General features: G+C 43.8%; 1 protein-coding gene across 1 annotated transcript in view; it reads left to right on the forward strand.

The window, feature by feature from the left end:
- ARHGAP10 (Rho GTPase activating protein 10) overlaps positions 1–18,347 on the forward strand; it is a 328,185-nt gene that overhangs the window by 292,527 nt on the left and 17,311 nt on the right. Inside the window, exon 20 of the mRNA XM_065877114.1 lies at positions 9,461–9,620. Coding sequence (XP_065733186.1) covers positions 9,461–9,620 — 160 coding nt within the window. The remainder of the gene's footprint in view (positions 1–9,460; positions 9,621–18,347) is intronic.

The following is an 18,347-nucleotide window of genomic DNA, read 5'->3' on the forward strand; positions in this document are numbered from 1 at the left end:
TTTTCCTTCTACTGTTTCATATGTTGAAGCGTCTCACCAGCTCCTAGACAGATTTAGCTTTATTTATAGAGGTCACTTCCATATTTATTGTTCCGCATCAGGTTTTATATACAACGTCAAGTCCAATTGCATATTGAGCAGGGGGGAGGGAAAACATAAATTTTGGTTTACTCTAATTTACACTAGTCAGTGCAGTATTAGAAACTAGCTTTTGACATGATGAAATATAGCAATTCAGACTTTCTTTTAGCAGAGTAGAAATTACATCAGAGTGTCTTTGAAATGAGTTTGGGAGTACTGTTCTTGATGGTAGGCACCCTTCTCCTTTTCAGTATGCTGTGTGTCCTGGGTGACCTTAGGAAGAAAGACCACTATGGCTCGAAGGAGATTTTATTGATGTCATAATATCTGCCACATGGTGGAAACTAGGGCAGCCTGAATATTTTCTGCTTAGTTCAAAGGTTATATTTTGAACAGGCTTATATAAGTTAGTAAAACAAACAAACCTCTCCTCTTCCTGTGGCATTTCATCATCCTCTTCCCATTTCAGCCTCTTCCCATCACTTCCATTCCCACAGCTATCAGTCTGTCTACTACTGTGACTTGTACCCAGACATGTTCTCCTTGAGGATAGCCTTTCTCAGTTCCCTACGTGCTGTGCCCTCTTCTGCTTCAGACATTAAGCCTCAATTTTTGGTGCTTGAGTCTTCCTTGGGTGTAGCATCATGAGAACAGACACACCAAGTGGGCAAAGAAGACATTGAAATACTCAAAGCAAGACATTATTGGGCAGCGCTGTTTAAAAGATAGGAAATTCAGAATGCAAGGAGGGTAATTAGAGTGCAGAATGACAGGAGAATGAATCCAGACACAAGGGGAGGAGGGGGCTAGGGTAAATGTCACCGCCTCAGCTTTTTTGCCCCCTGCTGGGGAAAGAATCTACCTAGTTTTGGCTGAAGCCCCCCTCAAAAGTAAACTATGTCACATTTAGCCTTGAGATTTATTTCTCTGTACTTAGGTAGTGAGTTTTTATATGTCTGGTCACATTTTCTAGTCGATTTCCACTGTGATTTTGGAGATTTTTTTCCCCCCAGAAAGTGTTACATACCAATCGATAATAAAAATAATAGTTAAGAATATTAGCTTTTCACTTTATGGAACAGCCTGTGTATGCTAATTGTAGTATACAAGTAATCCCTGTTGAGTGAGCACACTAAAATATAAAAGAAATCGAATATATTTTAGTAAATTCTAGTTTTGAGAGTTTTCCCTGACGAAATGTAACGTGAATATTTAAAGAGTCATGGTGACCCTTTGACTGTCAGTATTTAGGGAAATTGTCTGTTTAAATATGGCATAGAAAATGTTCTGAATCTTGTTTCCTAATCGATACTTTAGAGCTATAAAGTTTTCTTTGGTATTCTTGTGCCATGTTTCACAAATTTTGACGTGAAATGTCTTTATCGTCGAGTTCTAAATCTTTCTTAATTTCCATTATGATTTTCTTTTTAACCATATTTAGTTTACCAGCATATTGAAATGGTAAAATCTATCCTTTCGTTTATTAAGTTCTAAATATTTTGTCATTTTGGTCCGAGAAGAGAGGATGTGTAATATCCATCCTTCAAAACATTTCCTTAAGAATTCTTCGGGGGTCCAGTGGTTAGGACTCTGCACTTTCACTGCTGAGGTCCCAGGTTCGACCCTTGATTGGGGAACTAAGATCTCACAAGCCTCATGGTGTGGCCAAAAAAAAAAAAAAAAATCCTTAAAAAAACATTTGTTTTGAAGAATATTTATCCTCTGTTATTTCAAGGTGTGTGTGTATCTAAACAATAGAGCAGTTTTGTATTGTTGATTACAGATATTTCTCTCTCTCCCTGCCTGGTAGAACTGTCTGAGAGGAGTGTGTTAAAGTCTCCAATAATGACAGTTGATTTTTCTGTTTTCCCTTACGGTTCTATATATTGCTTGAGGCTGTATCATTAGGTGCTTATCTTCTTACTCCATCATCTTGTCCTTTTATCAGTATAAAATGACCCTCTTTATCTCATGTAGTTTATTAAGATCGTTGTGTACTTTGATTTATATTTGCCTGGTATAGCTTTATTTTCTTGAATTTCCAGCCTTGCTTTGTCTTTTTGTTGTAAGCATGTTTCTCGTAGTCAACGTATTATTGGACTTGGAAAATATATTTGGAGAATCACTGTCTTTTAATTGATGAGTTTAATCCATTTATGTATATTATGATTACCATTATGTTAGGATTTCTGTCATTTTATAATTTTTATTTAATAATGAATTTCGATACCTTTTTGTTTTCTTTCCTCCTTTCTCTTTACAAAAGCAGATGTTATGCTGCTTCTAATAATGTGTATCCTGCTTTTGTTTCTAAGGCGGTTGCCTTATTTTGAGATTTGTAAGCTTATTTATCTGTTGGCTTCTTAAACTCAACTACGTTTCTGCCTCCATCTCTAATAAGGCAAATATCCAATGGACTCTCATTTCCTTTTTGGGCTACCCACCCCCACTATGTTGATATTTTCTAGATTCTAGGCTCTGGATCATTTTGGTTATTTTTTTTTCCCCTTTTCTTTTGTCCTAGAGTTTTTAGAAGACAATGATAGACATTGAAAATCTCATATTGCTTCTTTTATTTAAATACTTGAAAACTGTGTTTTGGGAGTGTTAATCATTATAGTTCTTTATGTGGCAAACCTTGGGTGTTTTTAAAGTCTAATACGTTTATTACGCCCTCATATTTTTTTTGTTTGTTTTTTTTTTTTTTTGCGGTACGCGGGCCTCTCACTGTTGTGGCCTCTCCCGTTGCGGAGCACAGTCTCCGGACGTGCAGGCCCACTGGCCATGGCTCACGGGCCCAGCCGCTCCGCGGCACGTGGGATCTTCCCGGACCAGGGCACGAACCTGTGTCCCCTGCATCGGCAGGCAGACTCTCAACCACTGTTACGCTCTCACGTTTGATTGGCAGTTTGAATATACAGTTCTGTGCTCAAAATTCTTATCCTTCAATACTTTAAAAATGTTACTTCAATATTGTTCTGAATTCAGTTTTGCTGTTGAGAACTCTGAGGTCACTCTGGGTCTTTTTTAAAACTATGGTCTGTTCTTTCTGTCAGGATGCTTTTTATTTTTTTCTTTGTATTTGATATTCTCAAATTTTGCAATAAGGTATCTTAGTGCAGTATTTTCTTTATTTGTCTGTTTGGTACTCTGAGTCCTTTAGATTGAGGTCTTTGAAATTCTTTAATTTTGAGGAATTGGTCATTATTTCTTTAAGTATCTCTTCCTCTCAATATACTTCTTTTTCTGGGATCTGAATGTTGGCAATTTCACTTCTCTTTTGTGTTACAGATCTCTAAGTTGCTGAATTTCTGTTGTTGTTGAGTTTACTATCCTAGCTTTCTTTATGTTCTTAGAAACTGTAGGTATAAGTCCATCAGGAAGGAGGATTTTGTGTGTGTACCTGTCGTTGGGATGACTTAGAGCCTCCTTCTCTTCCTTCTTCTACTCCCTCTCCGGCTCTTGACCACTGTGTTCACCAGGTTGAACCAGGTGCTTTGGTTCAGAACCAGCTATTATTCCTGTACGTAACTCTCATCCCGGGGAGGGGAGTGGGTGGGCTTATCAAATCTACTTTCCAGGCAAGTGGGGAACTTGGTCACAGATTTTTGGCCTCCATTTAGTGTGGTGAGTGTCTCCCAACCCCTAGTTCCACATGGGGAGCCTGGTTCTACCCCTGAACCATGCCTGGTGTATTGTAGGTATATTGACCTAAGGATACCACAGGATTTAAATGTCTGTTGTTTCTGCTGGTTTGGATGAGTCCTGGAGCTGGTAGACTTTTGGCTTGTACTCCCGCTGACTTCTGAAACTATTCCCTTTCTGTTTCTGTTTCACAGAGATGGGAAACAAGTTTTCAAGTGCAAATTTATTTTAAAAGTCATTTCATTGCTGTTGTTGTTGGGCACATGTGAGAGGAGAGGTGGGTTTCCATTTAAAATTTCATTGCCGTCTTGACTGGAAATTTCCTGATTGGCCTTTACTGTAAAAGTGTTACTGTGTTGTTACAAGTGCAGTTACTTTGTTCTGCACTTATAACAATAAATCTTTCTTTGATCCTAGTGACTAGCTGTTTGATATTTAGAAGCATCTAAGATTATTCTGACGGGAAGCATATTTCTGTGCCAGCGGAACCACAGAGAGAGTCTGCTGTTGTCTTCCATTTAACCAAATATGTAACTGCGGAGTTTGTCAGAAGTTTAATTCATTAGATCTTCTTCTCTTCTCTTCTCTTCTCTTCTCTTCTCTTCTCTTCTCTTTTCTTTTTTTCCATTTTTCTTTCTTCTCTTCTGTCCCCTTTCTTTTTCTTTCTTTCTTCTAATTCATAAGCCAGGATGTTTGAGAGAGGGGAGCATGGACCAGCCTTATGAGTGGAGACAGCTCATCTCTGACAAATAACAGAAACCTCCTGTGGTTTCAGCTCATACTCAAACATTCTAGACTGAGTAGAAAACAGCAGGTAATGGATTCAAGGGGAACCATCTCTGACGTCTTAACAGTTAGGAAGTTTATTTGAGAGATGGACAAAGAAGAAATGAATGAAATGGGAGGGAAAACTCTAAGCCTTATTCCCTCCAACAGCAGTTCTGTTTAAGTGAAATGAGCAGAAGGTGAGTGGAGAGAAGCACTTATCATCAGAACAAGAAAGTTCAACTATCTAGAGTAAAAGTTGATCAGCTTATTAAAATATAGGAGATAGGGCTCCCCTGGTGGTGCAGTGGTTAAGTCTCCCTGCCCATGCAGGAGACACGTGTTCAAGACCTCATCGGGAAGATCCCACATGCCACAGAGCAACTAAGCCCATGTGCCACAACTACTGAGCCTGCACTCTAGAGCCTACATGCCACAACTACTGAGCCCGTGTGCCACAACTACTGAAGCCTGCGCACCTACAGCCCGTGCTCCACAACAAGAGAAGCCACCACAGTGAGAAGCCCGTGCACCGCAATGAAGAATAGCCCCTGCTCGCCACAACTAGAGAGAAGCCTGTGCACAGCAACAAAGACCCAGTGCAGCCATAAATAAATAGATAGATAGATAGATAGATAGATAGATAGATAGATAGATAAACATCCTGTGTATTGTTAACTGTGGTAGAATTATCAAGTTCTTTTTCCCTCTTGCTGCTCAGTTTTCTGCCAGTCATTGAAGATCGCTTTAGTCTTTTCCTGAAAACAAAACACATGTGCATGTACTCAGGGTCATAAAGAAATCAGACTAAATAGTGAAATCCAGTAGCTGACATGAAAGGCATGTCCTCGTGAATACTTTTTTGGTCCATTCTTTATGTGAATCTATGTCTGGGCCGGAAACCTAAATACTTGTAAGATAACACTTCTCTCTGTTTACCATAGTAACAGCAATAACCACCACCACCACCATCAGTAAGGAGAAGGTTGCTCCTTACACTGAAGTTCCTCCAGGGTTCTCTTCCATTTCTGTATCTTCTCCTTTGCCCTCTCCATCCAGTGCTATGACTTCAGCTCAACCCACATGCCTCTCAATAAAATCATCCCAGATCTTTCTCCAGGGCTCTGGGGCTGTATAACCAGCTCTCCTTTGGACATCTTCCCCTCGATCTCTTAGCCCCTCGAATCCAACATGTCTACAGCTGGTCTTATTATTTCCCACACGCAACTTGCTCCTTGTTTTTCATGCCCTATTTCAGTGGATAATTCTACATTCACCCGGTTACCTAAAGCAAGAACTTGAGGGTCATGGTAGGTTCCTCTTTCAACCTTCACCTTCATTCACAGAGGTCCGATGACTGTAATACCTGAATATCTCTTGAATCTGTATCACTTCCTTGTTTAATCCCTGCAATAACTTTCTAATGCCTGTAGCACGCATCCAGACGCCTTAGCGAGATATAAAACTCGACACCCTACCACCTTCTGCTGTGTTGGCTTTACCTGGCTGTCTTCTGCACCTTTGGGTTAGAGGCTGATTCTTCACCTTTGTAACTTGGCATCTGCAGTGTGCCTTAGTATATAAGTAGAACCTCAATAAATTGAAGAAAGAGGGTGAGAGATGTTTGTGGCTTGAAAGGGGAGAGGACGATTATCAGAAGCTGCGTGCAGATTTTCTAACAATACTTTGAGATTTTTTTCCTTCTTAATTCCTAGAGGCACTGGCTTTTCAATTTCATGATCTTTTCTGTGGCAGTGAGTCCACAGCCAGTATTTCCTGAAGCCTCCTGATTTGCCTGGCACTCCTGATTACCAAGATGAGACATGGTCTCCACCCTCAAAAGATGCATAACGGAGGTGGGGAGCTAAAATCAGGTCATGAAAGCATTGACAGTGCAACGTAAACTTCTGCTTGCCTGCCATCGTGAGGAAGGAGAACAAGCAGAAAAGGTGGTTGGCAAGAGATTATGGAGGAGGTGGGAATTAAGCTGGGTGTTGTGAGGAAGTCATTGTCTCTTCTAGATGTGGTAGTTGTATTCTAGTGAGTTTCTCATCTTGGAGTCTGTTCATAACAAAAGCCCTTCAGCACCATTTTTGTTCACGTACTCAGATCAACCCTGTTCCTCGCAGGTGATGAGTCTGGAGATGCCTGTTGAAGGGTAGCACCTAGGGAAAGAGTTTGTGTGACACTCTGGAGAGATAAAAGGTGAAAAATGACGAGGATGTCGGACTGTAGTTCTCAAGTACAAATTAGTTTCATAGGATTTAAAATCTTTATTCCTGATATTGTCAAACATAGAATTTTTTAAAGCTTTATTATTTTCCTACTAGTTAAAAAGAAGTCATTTAATTTTGGTGAACTAAAATTTTAGACTAACCTTTACATGCCTGGTATTAGTGTTTCCTCAAATGCAGTGATTCTCAGGTAGATAAGCTCATTCTTGAACAGTGAGAGAGAGGAATTTTGTGCACATGGAAAGCAGGCTGAGAGAGCTCTTCGTTTGATCACTTTGTGTATCAATATTCTTTTCACTTGAGGGCTCAGATTGCCACTGTTTGGCAGGAAGTAAGGGAGAAATTCTCTTACTAGCACGTGATTTAATATGTTGAGTGACAATTTGTGCTGTGTCAGTCTGCTTAGGGACAGGATTGGAGGGGGTGGTGATGAGCTAGTGTATATGGTTGTGAGAACCTTTCAGGTATCTTTTGAAAGGAACCTTAGACCCTTGGGCTCCACTTCCCCAAAGCAGCTTCTCATTGACACGTTTCTCCTTGTAGGAGTGAGTCAGGGAATAGCTGGGCCCAGACTCTCACTTGCTGCTTTGCTGTGTCAGGTCCTGCCCCAGAGACAGGGCCTGCAGCCCAGAGAGCAGAGGGCCAACATCCAGTCTCCTGCAGCCAGGAAGCTGCTAGTGTGTGACCCACTCTGGAGGTTATCTTGTCCTGCTGCAGAGCTGGTCATATTTTGCAACTTCTAGCCAAGCCCTGAATTGGCAGCTGTCGTGCAGGTAAACGTTCAGGAGTTTACTTTAGGCTCCGCGCTGGGGTTACATAGGAGATCTTCTTAGTTTTGAAGGGGGTTGTTGCCCAAGATGACTGAATGACACACAGAAGGGTCCTGGAAAGCTGGAGCTCCAGGTCTCATTTGCAGGAAAGAACTGGATGGATTGAGCTATCCAGGCACAGGGCGAGAGGCAGCTTTTGTTTCAAAGTGGACTGTATCCCAGGATAAAAATAAATCCAAAGGAAATCATAGAGATCTATCAGTGGGTTTGGGTTCATTTGCCTGAAAATGAGCCCTTCTTTTTGGGGCTGAATTATTCCAGTTAGCTAAATACGTTTGCGGTGAAGGGCAGTAGAAAAAGGAACTTCACTGAAAGAGGAAGCATATGGTCTTCTGTGCTGTGTGTTTGTGAATGGAGAGAGAGCAAGGCTTTATAGAGCGACTTTGCCCAGGGAGAAGACCTGCTCACAGAGATCACATTCACCTCTCACCCCATTGTATCTCTCTCCCTGACCATGCACTTAGGAAAGAAAAAGTTCAGAAAACTCCCTCACTGCCATCTTCTGCACTGGATCATGCAACCCCCTAGCTGCTTCTATAAGGGGTCCCTTCTTCCAGCCATCACCACCCCCTCTAATTCCTCCTGGCCTGAATTCTGCTTTTCCAGATCTCCACTTCTAAGATTCTTTTAGCCTTAGTTGTAAGCTAGGTCAGAGTTAAGTAAGAATTATTTTATACAGTCAATTTTCAAGATTAGTATCTCGGGAACGAGCTTCATCAGAGCCCGGGATTGCTCTTGTGCTCCATTATTAGCAGAATTGAAATCCATCTAAGATGGTTTTCCGAGAGCACGTTCCTCGCTGTTCCTGGTGTTCATACACCCTCCATTTCTGGGACTTGGGACTGAGGAAATACGAAGGTTTGATCAGCTGGAAGCTGTTTGTGGCTGGGGTGTGACCCTCCACATTGTGTGTCATCTGCCACGGCAGTTTGTTGAGCAACTCTTGTGACCCGGCATTTATAAAATCAAGGCCAAAGCAGTGCTGTCTTAATAGAAAGTTGCTGCCCCGGAACAGTTACAATTTAATGGGGACTGTGACTTTGGCTGAAGGGTCCAGGCTTCAGTGCGGGCTGTTCAGATGTGTTGATGGCAGCTGGGAGTACCACGAAAGCGAGGAGACCAGTCGAGGGACACGGCTGCTCTTCTGAGCTTTTCTACCTTCTGCATTTCCCACCCAAGCCCATAATGTGTACAGATGATACAAACGCATTTCACAAAATGGTCCTCCGTGAACGAGTAAATCATGCAACCCATTTAAGAAATGCATTTTCGTTTGGCTTTAAAGTCATCCCCTGCAGTCACTGCAGGGGTCTGGTTCTTGTAGAACATCCTCCCTAATGTTCACCGGGAAATGGAAGCTTCTCTGTGTCCGGGATTTAATAAATCGGGCTATTAAATTGTAATCCAAGACACCAGCTCAGAAGATAAGGTCCCTTTCAAGTTGTTGAATTTGTTATGACTGGGTGGTGATTGGCAGTGGCTTAAAGGGCCATCGTGTGACTAGAAAGTGAGAGGCTGGACCCTGCAGGACTGGTGTACTGCTCTGGATTGTTTTCGAGGTTATCAGTGATTTATGACTGTGCTCCTTAGAGACCAGGAGGTCACTGTGGCCGCCATTAAGGCTTTCATCTTCCGTTTGATCTGATTTTGATTATTGTTTTTTCTTGTGGGGAAAACACTCCTCACTTTGTATTATCTATAATTTATTTTAAGCATCTTTGGTTAAAATAAAAAACATCAAAATCCCTAAAGACAGGGCACCAAAATACTCTCAGGCTGTGTTGTAAATGTAATTTTGGATATAATTTGATTGACTAATCAAGTGATACCATGTAGTTATTAGTGGAGGTTTTTTTTTTTCCTCCTCTGAGTATTTGAAAGTTGATGGCTTTTTCTCCTCCCCAGGTGACCGACCCAATCTTCCTAAGGAGGAAACTCCTCCCAGCAGCCTGGACTCATTTTCCTCCCCATCTCCCAAGGCTGCCGCTGCCCATGGGCCCCCTGGACCAGACAAAAACCACCTTCTTGCAGATGGGGGTACCTTTGGGGACTGGGCATCCACTGCGTAAGTAGCTGTGCTTTTCTGTTTGGTGCTGAGGTAGGGAGGGCCCTGAAATGAAAGTGGCCCTTCATTTTGAGGTTTATGTGGCAGGTCGATACTGAAGCCGTTAGATCTCAGGACCTTTGTTCTCTAATTAGTGGGGCTGCCAAAAGGAGAGGGTCCATAAAACATGGCCTTTCTTTAATAGGGTGTCTGTGTTCCCAGTATGGAAGGGGTGGGCAGGTGCTATTTCAAATCTGTTTTAAGTTCAATTCATGGCAGTTTGGGGTTGCATGAAGGAAGTTTGCTGTTGTCCTGCTTGGGATGTTTTCTCGCTAGTTGTTGCAAACTTTTAGAACGATGCAAGTGCGTGCATTGTGATCAGTAGACTTTCCAGGCTTTCTATTGGATGATATCTTAGTTATATGAATTTTTGCAAGCTTTATGCTAGTGTCCTGCTCTGTTTACTCCGTAGCACCCTGCATAATTGACAGTTGATGGATGAAATACCCGATCTTAGTTTCTCAGTTTGGTTGAGTGCCAGCCATGAGCAGATCAGCTCAGGTGTATTAAGACAAATAATACCAATACAAACAAAATACCATGGACCTGGTTTGACTACATGAGGGTTTGTCTTTCTCTGCTTCCTGAGGCTGTGGAGTGAGTGCAGGTTGGTGGTGGTGTGGAGCATCAGATTTCAAACAGATGCTCAGAGAAGGAGGAAAAAAAAAAAAAAAAAAAGAACTCTGCTAATAATTACATGACATTACTTGATTAGTCAATCAAATGACATCCAAAAATACATCTATAATTCAGCCTGAGAGTATTTGGGTGTCCTGTCTTTAAAGTTAAAAAAAAAAATGTTTTCAAAAACTCAAAGTTGCTTAAAATAAGTCATAGATAATGATGTCATTCTACCCTAGCTGGGCATTCTTGGGACTTTAAATGGAATTGGAGAGTGTTTCTCACATCACTTGGCTTTTTATAGTTACTGCTGGATTCACATGAACTCATTATGAACTTATTAAGTATTACGAGAGGCTGGGAGAAGTTTGGTATGCTAAAATTTGGGGGTGACCTGAAGACTTTGAAAAACTAACCGAAAATCCAAGTGGAACTCAAAATATGGGTGCACATTCTCCAGATGAGCTTTTTTTTTTCCCTTCAAAATTGTCCCATATGTATATTTAAATGCTGAAGACTGTGTATTGTGGATTTAAACCGCAGAGTACTCAAACAGGCCTGTCATTTTTACTATTCTTTTTTCAAAATAAAAATACTCTTTCACTTTTGTGCCACAAGCAACAGTGACCGTGGTAACATAGGAACCCAGCCTCTGCAATGCTGGGCACTCTAGCAGTGGAATTTGGGGTATGTGTGTGTGCGCGTGTGTGTGTTTTAAAGCACAAGCCAGGTCTCTAATTATTCCTGTCAGTAAGTGTCTGTCACAGTCAGTGGAGAGCGTTTTAGGCAGTGTTTCTTACTCCACAGTGGTTCTGTGGAGAAGTGACATTCCAAGCCACGATGTAGGCAGTGCTCAGTTCACAGCGCATCCATGGCTGAAACATGAAGAGCTTGATATTTGTGGTCATAAATCAGATGAGGAGTGAATACCCCCAGCTTCCTATTCATACAAATTTTAAAATGTCATGGAAAGCACTCCAACCTTTGAGAGGCCCGAAAGGGAGGGGGCAAAATAAGTAGTTGAAACAAGTCTGGAAAGGGGATTTTTGTTATAGTGGAGACTTCCTGCTACTTGAAGAGCTTGATTTTTTGTTTTCTGGGCACTGGATAAAACGCCTCTCTCTCTTACATATATATATAATAGAATTCCTGTGTGTCTTTTAAAGGACTTAGTGGTAAGCATATCTCAGTGCAGATTTCTCATGAAGTTGGGGAGCGCCTCTCGTACTTGAGGACCGTGAGGACCCCTGCAGGGCTTGTACAGCCCACGGCGCTGGGCCCACACCATAGTGATGCTTAGGATTGGGGAGAGCCTGCAAATGCGTATTTCTAACGTCTTCCCTGATGATGTTTGGCAAACCCTGACATAGACTCCTGTCCGCCCCTTCCCGCATGGTCATGTGCTGATGTAAACAGCTTCTCTGAGGACTATAGTTAGGAGAAGTGACAGTGCTTCCTTCTTTTTTCTTTTCTCTTTTCTCCTCTCCTCTCCTCCCTCCCCTCCCCTCCCCTCCCCTCCCCTCCCCTCCCCTCCCCTCCCCTCCCCTCCCCTCCCCTCCCCTCCCTTCCCCTCCCCTCCCCTCCCCTCCCCTCCCTCCCCTCCCCTCCCCTCCCCTCTCCTCCCCTCCCTTCCCCTCCCTCCCCTCCCCTCCCTTCCCCTCCCTCCCCTCCCCTCCCCTCCCCTCCCCTCCTCTCCCCCCTCCCCTCCCCTCCCCTCCTCTCCCCCTCCCCCCTCCCCTCCCCTTCCTCCCCTCCTCTCCCCCTCCCCTCCCTCCCCTCCTCTCCCCCTCCCCCCTCCCCTCCCCTTCCTCCCCTCCTCTCCCCCCTCCCCTTCCTCCCCTCCTCTCCCCCTCCCCTCCCTCCCCTCCCCTCCCTCCCTCCCCTCCTCTCCCCTCCCTCCCCTTCTCTCCCCTCCCTCCCCTCCCTCCTCTCCCCTCCCCTCCCTCCCTTCATCTCCCCTCCCCTCCCCTCTTCTCTCTTCCTAGGATTGTGTGTTTGCTGTCTTCAAGCAGCCCTTGGTGCCCCTGCAAACTTTGATTCCCTCTGCCTGAAATGTCTCCCTTCCTTTCTGCTCAAGACAATCTTGACCTGTCTTGAGGATCTAATTTAGTTTTCACTTTCAGGTAGCCTTCTCTAGGGCTCTAGTCTACTGGAGGGTGCGGAATAATCCCTTCCTCTGTCTATACCCAATACGTGATGTTAGAAAACGATCCCCTTCTAGTACTAGTTAGTACTTACCTTTTATTGTTATTTGATAGTAGTATATGTGTGTGTCTATCTATGTATCTACATCAGTGTCTCCATCTGCCTGCCTGCCTATCTATCAATCTTATTCAGTTTGGGCTGCTATAACCAAAATACTTTGATTGAGTGGCTTATGAAGAGCAGCAGTTTATTTCCCACAGTTTTGGAGGCTGGACGTCCAAGGTCAGGGTGTCAGCCTGGCTGGGTTGAAGTGGGAGGCTGCTTCCAGTGTACAGACTACTCACTTCTCACGTATCCTCACATGATGGAGAGCAGAGAGCGGAAGCAAGCTCTCTCATGGATCTTAGAAGGACACTAATCCCATTCACGAGGATTCCACTCTCATTGCATCCTAATTTTCTCCCAAAGGCCCCACCTCCTAACACCATCCCATGGGAGGGGGTAGGGTTTCAACATGCAAATTTGGGGGGTTCACAAACATTAGATGCATGACACTATCCAATCTTTACCTCACTCCAAGATCGATCATAAAATTATTTTTTAATAGATTTAATTAATTAATTTATGGCTGCATTGGGTCTTCGTTGCTGCACACAGGCTTTCTCTAGTTGCAGCGAGCGGGGGCTACTCTTTGTCGTGGTGTGCGGGCTTCTCATTGCGGTGGCTTCTCTTATTGCGGAGCACGGGCTCTAGGCGCATGGGCTTCAGTAGTTCTGGGCTGCGGGCTCAGTAGTTGTGGCACGCAGGCTTCAGTAGTTGTGGTTCACGGGCTCTAGAGCATAGGCTCAGTGGTTGTGGCGCATGGGCTTAGTTGCTCCATGGCATGTGGGATCCTCCTGGACCAGGGCTTGAACCTGTGTCCCCTGCATTGGCAGGTGGATTCTTAACCACTGTACCACCAGGGAAGCCCTCGATCATAAAATTCTCGACAATAAAATTGGGTCTCATACTCTTTGAACTTTTTAGTGATATTGACAGTTATTAATAAATATTTTATTTCCAATTTAAATTATTATGCATTTATAAAAATGCTTTTCTTTTGGAAATCTCATTTCTTTCTGTGTGTCATTGAATGTCTCTTAGGCAATTTAAAACTCTTTGGGAATTTCACAGAATTAATCTCACCATTTTCTCTTTATAACGTTTTTCTTTATTTCCTTAGCACTTATAAATTTAGTTTTCATTGTATGTGCTTTTCTTTTTGTTTCTTTTTTTTTTTAATCCATCATCTCTGCATACCAGCTGACAGTATTGATTATAGTAGGATCTGAGTAAATCTGATTAAGAGCCCTTTTAATAAAACCAAAGTTGCTGTGTAGTCATTAAAACTCTTCTCAGAGCCTTAAAAAGGAGGCACTGCCTGGACTGCTTGGTTTTAATCCAGACTGGTGACTCTCTGTTCCAAAACTTAAACTGGCCTTATCTTAGGTCCTGAAAAATGAAGCCCAAATGTATATAGATCACTTAGGACCCCAGTAGCTCTATTGTACAGAAATGCCATGACCCCAGCTACCAGAAAGCAAACTTATGCAGGAAAACCTACAGCAGCTGATATTCTGATATAGGCAGTGTGTAAATACAGCTGTAGTCTCTGACAGGTAGAAAACAATCCAGGAGAATTGGATTTCTTGGGTTTCTGCTGATGTTTATGACTTGTGGGTATTATTCATTGCAGTCAGTCAATCTGTAGCTATTCCTTACCTGTACACTCAAGTAAGGTGATGGGTGACTTCATTGCCAGTAAAGAATTGCTAGCTCAGTCTCCTTGGAGGACATTACATCATAGGTCAAGGTATTTCAAATATTCCAAAGTCATTTTTTCCCCAATAAAGTAGTTTTCTCTTCATTTTTAAATGATGGAGCAGGTCCTTGATAAGTAATTCTTTTAGGTTTCCTGCCACAAAAGAAAATCTCTTGTAAGTAGATACCAGGCGTTGTTATCTGCTTCCTGTACAGATTTCAAATGAAAAGGAGTACCTCCTGCTAGCACGTGTCCGTGGTCAAGATGGCAGCAGCATCTTAGAATAGTTCTTCGTAGCTGGGAATGTTGGTACACCAAGATGTAACTCAGTGTGTACTCTGGCAGGCTGGGAGGGCAATAGATCCTTCTCTCCCACCCAGTGAGAGGCTTGGCTTGGCTTGGCTTGGTTTATCCTGAATGTGAAGGTGTTCCTAACACGTCTATCCCCGATGCTGCCCTGAGCCGCTAGAGATACATGCCTCCCCAGGCTTGGTGCTAGTCGGTTAGTCATTAGACGGTAAGCTCCCATGCCCATTTACAGCCTCGTGCATGTCATCTGTAGACTCTGTGTGTGCTCACTGGTGACCATTTTTATTCTTGTCTATGAAATAATAACTCGCAGAAACTGGGCAAACACATAGAGGTTTCCCATAGATAGCTACTTGGCATTTGAGATTACTTGACTTGATTCCATGATTGCTTTTCAGGGAGTTGATGAATTTTGCGGGGAGATAGCAAAGTACCCCTTAAACTGGCTTTGTGTCTGTGACAACAAACCATGAGTGATTTGTCTGAGGTTCAGAAAAATAATCACCTTAAACAATTTTTAACAGGTTTTGGTGAAACTGGGTGCACACTTAGAAATTATAAGGTAGCAGTCATGGGCAAATTTTGTCTTCGCCTCTTCCCTTCGTCTCTCTTTCTTTCTGTTCTCTCTCTCCTCCACCCCTTCAGGGAGGGCTTCCTCAACCCCGTTGCTCCTTGACTTTACTGCTCCCAACCCTGCCAGGGCAGTCAGTTCACCCTAGAAGTTGATGTCTTAAATTTTGATTGTTTCAAAAGAAAATAGGGAATTTAACTTTTAAAAGTTTTTTCTCTCTCTCTCTCTTTTTGGGGGGGGGTGCATATCTGCTTTTTTGCTAACTTGACTAAGATGAGCACATATGGCTTTTGTAAAAAGGGGAGAAAAGTTATGTATATTTAAAAAGAGATCAGGAGACGGTGGTATTTAACCCCCAAAAGTGAATTGCCCATCACAGGCATTTCCAACATCTTTATTGGCTAGTTAGGACATCATATCCTAATAAGGGGAGCACCTTTTCTTCTCTGCTTACCTGTAGGTGGACCCTGGTTACAGAAAGTGGTGGGTTCCATTGACCGGCGTCTCTAGTAGAGCTGGTGCCTTCATGTGGCACTGGGTGCTGTGAGGAGTGGATTGGAAGCCAGTCTCCCATACCTAAGTGAGCGGCAAAGTCCCTGGTGGGTTCAGAAAGATGGAGGTGTAAGATAGCTCGTAGGGAAGCACATGAATGAGCAGGAGTAGACCGCCTTGCTCTGAGCCCCGGCAGCCTTGTGACTTCTGCCCAGAGCTTAGCCCATCTGGACCTGTTGGGGGCTGGGGACTTAGAGGGGGCATCAGCAGTGGCTGGTGGTGAGAGGCTGCAGAGAAGGCTCGATGCGGTAGATCCTCTCTTGCATTTCTCAGAATCAAAGACTGTGGAGCATTAACTCTCGGGGGCCACAGACTTTGTTGTAGCTGCTTTACAACTATGTCATGTTGATCCTCACATCAGACCCAGTGAGGTAGAACTATGTTCTTTTTTTTTTTTTTTTTTTTTTTTTTTTGCAGTACGCGGGCCTCTCACTGTTGTGGCCTCGCCCGTTGCGGAGCGCAGGCTCAGTGGCCGTGGCTCACGGGCCCAGCCGCTCCGCGGCATGTGGGATCTTCCCGGACCGGGGCACGAACCCGTGTCCCCTGCATCGGCAGGCGGACTCTCAACCACTGCGCCACCAGGGAAGCCCTATGTTCATTTTTAAAGATAGAGAAATGGAGGCACAAAGAAGGTCAGAAATTTGCCCCAAGCCACATGACTAGTAAGGGGCAGAGAAGGGTTATGACCCTGATCTGTCTGCCCTCGTGATCTCTGGTTCCCTTGGACTCGTTTTACTGTCGGTATGGAAAGTCTGGTGGCACATGGGAACGTTGTTCAATTGCAGTCTTCCCCCGATTCTGAGACCCACAGTGAGCTAACAGTGGCTGTCAGCTGGCCGCTGCCCTTGTTCTGAAGAGGGAGCGCTGACCCCGTGTTGAGGCATGTTGCTGTGGTTTACAGTTATCTGTGGAGAACAAACCCTTGAATCTGAATTCTGACACGTTCACCGTCCAACACCTTTGGCTGAGATCTGTGGAGGAGGGCATCCTCCCCTGCCGCAGAGCTGGGAGACTTGGAAATTTGATATTTTGCAACAGAGAAGCATCCGTAATCTTTTCATGAGTAACATGATATCCGGTACAGCTCTTGAAGCTAATCTTGGGGCCCACGTGCTTGGCCATCGACCCTCAGTCTATTCACACTCATTGGGGTGGTGGTGGTGGATAACTTTTGTCCTGTATATCTTCTTCAATCTTCTCTCCAACTCAGTATAGAAATTACGCCATCCCGACTGACCGCCTAGCATCCTCACAGCCTTCCATACATGTCCCTGGTGTCCTGCTGGGGTATTTTTGGTATTTGTATTGTGTACTTGGCACTTGTATGTGGCCTGATTCACCTCTTCATTTGCTGTGCTCTAACTACAGGTTCTGAAATTCAGAGATTTTATTTTCAAGCCAAATGGTTGGTCATTCATCTAACTTTAAAGCCCCGTAATGAAAGTTGACTTTCCAAATTAAAGACACTGGTCTGAATTTTTGTAGTAGCTGCTCTACTGCTTAAGATTCAGACAAACAAACAAACAAACAAAAATTAAGTCTTCTCATTAGTCTTGTTTTGTTTTTGCTTTTCTTTTTTGTTTCACTGGTTTTTGCTATTGTAATGTATCATTTGCTGTGCATGGACTGGTTGGCTGGGTCTCAATATTGAAATGCAGGCAGGGGCCTCGTGAGCTTTCTGTGAGTTGGAAGACCATGGTGTAGACTGGTAAAGCACTGATTTTAGAGTCAAACAAGCCTGGCTTTGCATTCTTCTCCTGCCACTTCAAACCTTGGAGGCCTTATATAAATTACGTCAGCAAACCAAGGCTTAGCAAGATTATCTGCAAAGGGGGAGTAAAAGCACCCAGCCCTCTTGATGGTTGTGAGGTTTCGAGGTACCACATGTCATAAAACCCAGTCACGGCTCCCGTGGGAGCCCTAGGCTTGCATTTTCCTTTCCTCCGAGAACTTAATTTAATATTCTTAGTTGAACTTGACCCAGCTTCCTGGTTCATCAGTTATGTAATCTCCCCACTAAATGACTTAGGGAAAATAGGCTCTTTAGTCCTGGAGAAGCCTTTAGTGTTGACCTGAGGTTGCATGGTTTCCAGCATTTACAGTAGTTATACCAGGAGAACCCGCAGCTCCTGTCCTTGCCTCGCTGTGTAGAAAGGTCCTCTGTAGAAGCTTCGGAGAATAGGGCCCTTGGGTAGCTCATGACCAAGGCGTGGGGTTCCCAGTGGGACCCAGCCAGCTCTCTAAACTGTTCTGAGCAGTATGGGAAGCTCACCTGTCACCACAGGTAACCCGTAAAACAGCTTGGTAAGTAACCAGAGGATTTTCTTAGCAGAGTAGTGCTGTACCCCTTTTGAGCTGTGCTTGGGAGCCCCTGTTTTATATGTTCCACCCTCACGTTGGCTGGTGGCTGTCTTCCACATACGAATTGAGCTTGTAGAAATATTCTCGTCAGTTGCCCTGCGGGACCATAATGCTGAGACCTCTCTACAGCCCCATAATTCTCTGAAATGCAGCTGCAGCTCCTTTTCTGTTCGGCTAGCAAGCTAAAGTTCACGCCTGGTCCCTGATTCCACCTTGATCATCTGGAAGGAAGAGAAATGCAATTCAAGGAGCACTTTGAGTGAAAGATCAGTCAGAGGTGTAACTCTCAGTTCTCTCACAGCAAACCCCGAGAAAATGATCAGCCTGG

Source organism: Phocoena phocoena, chromosome 5, assembly GCF_963924675.1.
Source record: "Phocoena phocoena chromosome 5, mPhoPho1.1, whole genome shotgun sequence".
Taxonomy (NCBI): Eukaryota; Metazoa; Chordata; class Mammalia; order Artiodactyla; family Phocoenidae; genus Phocoena; species Phocoena phocoena.